The sequence below is a fragment of the Dermacentor albipictus genome, chromosome 5 (assembly GCF_038994185.2).
Source record: "Dermacentor albipictus isolate Rhodes 1998 colony chromosome 5, USDA_Dalb.pri_finalv2, whole genome shotgun sequence".
Taxonomy (NCBI): domain Eukaryota; kingdom Metazoa; phylum Arthropoda; class Arachnida; order Ixodida; family Ixodidae; genus Dermacentor; species Dermacentor albipictus.
Genome location: NC_091825.1, coordinates 153,568,558 through 153,575,464, shown reverse-complemented (window position 1 = coordinate 153,575,464; position 6,907 = coordinate 153,568,558). Strand labels below are relative to the sequence as shown.

At 43.2% G+C, this 6,907-nt stretch overlaps 1 protein-coding gene across 1 annotated transcript; it reads left to right on the top strand.

Moving 5' to 3' along the window:
- The first annotated feature begins 1,006 nt into the window (after positions 1-1,006).
- On the top strand, positions 1,007-3,859 carry LOC135902339 (uncharacterized). Its single transcript, XM_065432327.2, has one exon. It carries the CDS (start codon positions 1,237-1,239, stop codon positions 2,008-2,010), a length of 774 nt encoding a protein of 257 aa, XP_065288399.1. The 5' UTR covers positions 1,007-1,236; the 3' UTR covers positions 2,011-3,859.
- Positions 3,860-6,907: the final 3,048 nt, after the last annotated feature.

The window sequence follows — 6,907 nt, the reverse complement described above, 5'->3', positions numbered from 1 at the left end:
CAAAAGCAGCCGAGTGTGGAGAACGAAGTGAACAAAATAGGAGCAGCTTTGAGCGACAAGCGTCGAGATACAGAGAAGCGAAGATGTAGGTAAAAGAAACGAGGACTGGAATTACGGTGTGTCGCTACATTGCTTGAATACTAATCGCATTACTATCGACAGTCATTGTGAGTCGAGTTTTTCCAGAATGTTTTACTCCGTTCTTTTCGTGGGTCACAGCACTGAACATTTGAATTTCGCGCTTTTTGCAGTTTTTTCTAGCAGCGGCGAGATGGCGCAAGTGACGTTTCAAAATGCAACCATAGGCAACTTTCAAGGAGGCCACGAAACATATGTATCGATATATATGGCAGACAGCGACAGAAGCATAACACACCCCAGATCATTTGTTTGTCTCAACCTTTTTCTTGCATACTGCCGCTATCGTGTAAAATGCAAATGATGTGCGATCGTCGGCATCTTAAGCGAAGTGCTATTTGTCTATGAGACCACTACGCTTTATTAGATGATTAAAGGACAAGTTCAATTTTACTTATAGAGCGATTGGGAAACATCATGTAACGGTAGCAGTTTAATTTCAGTAAATGGGCTGATTTGCGGAAATTTGGTTGTGGGTGGTATTTTTTCACACCGCAAGTGGAACCGAGCCACCGATCCGAGAACCAACGGATAGACAGATGAAGACGAGCGAGGGCGAAAGAACGAGCGAAAGGGCAGTGGAAAGCCTGGAAAGCTACTCGCACTTCTTTTGGCAGACGCTGGATAGGCCTAGTGGTTTTGAACTATGGTACGGTGACAGTTGAATGGGACGGTGGTTCCCTGAAACCATTCCGAGTATATCTGCATCTTGCAGCGTGGTGTTGCAGAGCTTCACCGTGTCATTGCGACATGTCGCGGCCCACTACATGAGTGACCCAAATGCGCTGTGGGAGTCGTTATGTTCACCGAAAAGAGCTCAGTTCCTGACATCCATCGTGTACATTGACCTTTTCAGTTTTTTGATGGTACCAAAGTGTAGACTTCGAGACTCCTCATGAGTACGAAAGCGGAAACGAGGAGCTGCTGTCGCCTTCGGTCAGTGCTCGCGGCATTTTCGAAGGCTGCACGTCGTCTTCGACAAGTCCAGCAGGATGTAGCCAGTGGAGCAATGGCGTAGGCCGTGACTTGGCCAACAGGTGGATCTTCGGCTACAGTAAGGGAGTCCGGCTTTACGCATGCGTTTCCGCTGATGAGATCATGTTTCGGGTCGTCGAGGGGCAGCAGGGCGTAACGCACGTCTACAGGATTAGTACCAACGAGCTCGTCTGCACCGTGAAAGAGAAAAGTACAAGCAAGACCAATGTCCCGTTGTCCTCAACATATCAGTCTCGCCTGCGCTGTCCTCGCCGATGCACTCCTGGCACCAACAACTACAAACCGCTCGAGCTGAGCAAGGAGCGCTTCTTATCACTTCTAGAGCTGCAGCCGATCAGCGGTGAATGTGGTCCCCGGGCCGTGGTAGAGCGCCTGCCAGCTGACTGCGACGGCGGTGAGTGGCCCGGTGCCCAAGCGGCGGTCGCCAACTACAGCAAGTACTGCTGCTCGCGAGGTCGCCTGCACGCGCCAGCGTTGCCAGTATCCTACCCCGTCGTCTACCGTGCCACGAGACAGCACCGTTACCTAGGTCACCAGTACAGTTTCAACAAGCGAGAGCGTTGGAAGCGCGTGCGTGAACTCCGCACTGGTCTGAGCCGCCGGGCTCTGCACCAGTTGGACAGGTGCAGAGACTTGCGTGTCAAGCTGCGCCGTCTGACACCGTCGGAGGTGGCGCTTTGGACTAATGGCCATATGCGACTAGGCAGGACTCCTCTGCGGGAGCTTCCCAGCTTCTTGCGGCCTGTGCGTTGTGTGCTTCCAGACGTAGTGCAACTGAATGTGCTCAAGGCGGCCAAGCTGTCCATGTGTGCTTGTGACCTCCGCACACGGCCCGGTGCGCTTACGGTGTCACAAGCTTCTTCACCGTTGTTCTGAAGGCGGCGCTACTTCTTGCTCATGTCCCCAATTCTTAGGATAAATGGTATTTTAATCTTGCCAAAGGTTCTCATTCAGTGCTCAGGCAAAGAGCTGGTATTCTTCCATGCATGTGTACTTACATATGCAGTTGTTGATGTGTCACATTTTCCATACTTCATTATAACAACAAATAAAGTATGGTGATACAGAGTAGAATGTGCTAATATTGGCTTTGAGGATTACGTGCACTGTGCCACATTTTAGTTTTGCTTGCAGCTGTGCCCAGCAATTGACTGTTGTGCTTGGCTCTGCCCCTAGCAGCGCATACATGACAAACCCTTAGCAGTGACATGGGTAATTCACATGGCTGACGTTCAGCATACTAAAACACCACCTTTTGGTTCGAAATGTAATTTGCATTGTGAAGCTTTGAGCAAGTGACACTGTCTCTGCAAAAATTATTACACACAAACAGTTGACTTCAACTATAGAATGCGCCACTTCTAGTTTTTACTGGTTGTGGGTGCTAAGAAAGTGCGATAATAGTACCAGACATACGTGTCAGCATTGCAGCCTCTTGTGGCACTATTCTTATTTAATGTATATATGAAGTTTGTGATAATGAAGCCACAAGAGTGTTTACAGGTGGCAGCTTGTGTGCAATGGCTTTAGGAGATTGAGGTCATGGCTGTATCTTCTATTGGGTCAAAATTCCTCTCAAGCCACCATTTGCACATGCAAATCTGTGTTGGGTTACGATAGCATTCTGCATCGATATTCATTTATCTAGTGGCTGTTGTCTTTGTGCTCAGAGGCACTGTACAATTTGACATCAGAATGTGTGTGAAAATAATTGGGTAATGTCACTCAAACATTAAAAAAAGTCTGGCATTTTGCTTCTTTGTAACATTCTCTTGTTCTTAAATATCAACATGTTGCGTGCGACTCTGGCACATTGCATCCCGTTTGCTTTTAATTATATTGCCATTGATGGCGATACAGCAGTTGCATTGCATATCGTCGTGTTTGCTTTCATGCAAGGGATGCTTGGAACTTCTGAACGCACTGTCTGTAAATGATGCAGAATGTATGAATGAACAGTACATTAGCGCTGAAAAATGCGACATTCACTCTGTTTAATAGAGTGCACTGTGAAGTTTCAAGCACACTTAAGCCCAGTGTGCTTAAATGCAGCTTAGACGAACACTGTGGTTATTTGCTAAACTATTTTCTGTAGCAGACAATCACTTCAGTTTTATTTTTTAAACATTTTTCAAAGGCCTTACAACTCCATTAAATTAAATTTGCATTCCAGCTCCATCCTTTGCATGTGAGCGAACCTCGTCCTTATCCAGCTGATCTGGCTATCCATAGTGGATTTTTTATTTGCTGAATACTGCATTTTTAAGATTTCTGTGAAGGGCATACTCAAGTCGTGCTTGCACGTCATGACCATAATCAATGAAATGGGTGAAGCTGTGCTGAGACACAAGGTCGCATTGTGTAAGTTGCTACTTTAAACAGTTTCTAGAGGTAGTCGTATACTGAGCCAATGTTGAGGAGAATGCAAATATGCAGTGGACTTCCAGAGGCATCTGATTGCTAAGTATCAGTGTTTTTGTTAACCTTGGATGGTGTAAATATGGTGAACTTGGAAGCCAAAAATAAGCATTGTAAAAAAATTTAAACGAACAAAAGTTTCATTTCAAGCAAAACCTGATATCTGCCTGATTCATTGCTGTGTGAACAGTGCTGCTATGTGTTAACAGAGATGATAAAGAAATAGGCCCTTGTGTACTATTACCTTGAAGTTGTTGTCAATAGGTATGGAACATTGTGACAATAAAAAGGATCGATATTTACAGTATAGCAGAAATTACCATACAAGGGTTGCCATGCAATAGGGATTTGAGCTGTTACTCTGTCCTTTCGTGGCTGCGTATTCAACATAGCTGAAGTTAAACTTCAGGCTGGTATATTGTGCCACTTCCTTCTTTGTGGACAAAGCTCTCATGTAAAAATCAAAATGCCCTTATTGTTGGAACAATTGGGTATGGTTGACATATTTTATTTTCTTGTAATATGAATTCACAAGTGTTGTCAGTTTGCCTCTGCATTACATCAGAAGAAAGCTGGCGCAATCGCGATAGCGCGCTTTGATCGAAGACCTCTCACAGAGGAACTTATTTTAAAATGCCGCCATCACAAGCCATCGCAGCAGAGGGTGACGAGGGCACTGTTGCGATTTTTTAGGGCGACGAAATTGGACAAGCGGCTGTAGCCTGAACAGATGTTGATAGTGCTGCAAGTGTTACTGTGCTGTGCGATGACAGTGACCGATTGTGATTGTGTGTCTATGCTCCTTTTTTTCTTTATCTCTACTTTGTTACCCCTTTACCTCCCCCTCCCCTCTCTCCCCAGCGTAGGGTAGCAAACCAGATCTTTTTCTCTGGTTAACCTCCCTGCCTTTCCCCTTTCCTCTGTCTCTCTCTCTGGAGCGCTGGATAAAATGCTGTTTGAGGGCTTAACAGATGCAAAATGGAGTGCCTGGCCTGAAGTATTGTGAATTTTCTTTTTTCGTTGAACTATTCTGCCTAAATGCTCTTTAACCATGTTTTATACTTAAATCCTGCGTACTGACATACATTACAATACACTGTATTGCCCAACTGAAAGACTCTCAAATGAGTAGCAGTATTGTAAATAGGAGGGAAGATAGAAGGAGGGAAGATAACCGATGGTCATTAAGGGTTACGGACTGGATTCCAAGGGAAGGGAAGCATAGTAGGGCGCGGCAGGAAGTTAGGTGGGCGGATGAGATTAAGAAGTTTGCAGGGACAACATGGCCACAATTAGTACATGACAGGGGTAGTTGAAGTATGGGAGAGGCCTTTGCCCTGCAGTGGGCGCAACCAGGCTGATGATGATGATCGTAAATAAATAAAATACAGAAAGGCCGTAAGAGGAACCTTGGGTGCTCCTACCTGAATACATGGGAGGGAGAAATTGTTTTTCTCAGCAACCGCAGCACCAAATTTGATGCGCTTCATTAAATTAAAAATAAAGGGTTATTCTAGTGATTGTTGGTAGCCAATTTCTGATTTAGGCCGTCAATATTTTAATAAAGATTGTTGAATATCGCTAATTTTCAGAAAACGATACTATCAAGTTTATAACTCTCTAACTCGGCAATGAAAAACGATATCACAATTCTGTAAATTGCATCTAATAATACATCTAATGTGGACAAAAATTAATGTACTATACGTGGCTCTCAAACAGACTAGTAAAATGCAAGTAGGACTTTGCAAAACCCTTGTTAAAGATGGAAAAAGTTCACACAACATGTAATTTGATATATCAAATTTGTCTGCTTCGAATGCTCTAATGAATGCAGTTTACAGAACTGCGATATCTGTTCTTAGTGCAGAGCTACCAATTTGTAAGCTTCATGCTTCCATTCTTTTTTTCAAGCTTATCAATTTTTGAGAGTTCCTTTTAAAAAATTCAGGCCATAAATCAACACTCCACTTCCAGCAGTCACTAGAATTTAACTTTCTCTTTCAAGTGCAACAAATTCCATTAAAATTGGCCCAGTGGTTATCTTAGAAAAGCGTTTCTGTGTTTTACATTTATTTGAATAGGTGACATTGGAGTTGGGATCAAGCTACAGCTTCCTCTTAAACAAGGACCTATAATTGGATGGCACAACAGTCGAGGCTACGACTTTGTTCATGTGCTGTGGTGGATAAAGAAAGTAGCATGGGATGTCGGTGGCTGTAGAGTCAAGACAAGATGGCAAAGTTGTTTTAGAAGTTTGGTGCAACAAGGCACTAGCTAAGTAAAAATGACAAGTTTATGAGTCGTATAACTTGTAGTTTTGCAAGGAGATGAAGAAATGCAATCTACAGAAGTTTCAAGTGGCTGAACTGCAGACACTAAGTAGATGGTTCATCAAGAATGTTTGTGATTGCATTGTTCATGAAACATTGTCCAAGGCATTGTAGCAAATGTCAAAGGGACAGTAAAGAGAAGTAGGTATTAAACTGTACTGATAAACTACACTTCTGCCTAGCAAAACTTCCGCTCTTGGTGTGAAAGGAAGCTTGGGAAGCTAGAAAAGGTGCAAAAATGAAAGACTGGTGACGGCACTACCACGAAGTTTTCACATCAGCTCACCGTGATGTTGTGTATTTTGAGTGTCCACTCAGGCCCAGTTGAATTGTTTATCGATAAAGATGGGCTGCATTGCATTCCAAGGAAACCAAAGATACAACCTAGCAAGTTTAAATAAGCTTTTCTGGTCTAAAACAACCCATGTAGAAGAAAACAAATTAAAATCCATGATGTCGCAATGACATGCATACAGGCATAATTTTCAGTGCTGAATGAAAAAAATTGTGAAAATGCACAATTATGCACAAAGTCAAATTTGGTCTTCATTTTGTGCAGCAATAGTAATCATCCTTTTTCTGCCAAATGGATGAAACAGTCTTGAAAGAATATATTTTCATTATAAAATGATTTGTTGATCTTTAGTGTTGTGTTAATCAAGGAAGACGAAGATGGTGTGGTTGTATCTTAGACCTGTAACTGTCATGATCACCTTCTCTGGTGACAATAAGAAAATGAGATCAGCCTGAAAAGAGGTGATGAGACATTATAGTGGTGACACTATATTGTCACCGCTTCTTATGTACTATATTGTCACTATATTGACACTATAATGTCACCACTATATGACACTTCTTGGTGACAATATAGGTGGAGCTCAACACCGACATGCTAAGGAAGGAGTGGGTGACTGATGGGCAAAGTGGAAGGTACTTGTCAAGGACAGTTACCAGATGTAGAAATGGGATGTAGTTTATGTAAAAGAATAAGTAGCGGCACTGATGAAGACACTACAGTGGGA

Excerpts from the sequence above, each read along its gene's own strand:
- LOC135902339 (XM_065432327.2), top strand. The coding sequence starts at position 1,237 with ATGTTTCGGGTCGTCGAGGGGCAGCAGGGCGTAACGCACGTCTACAGG.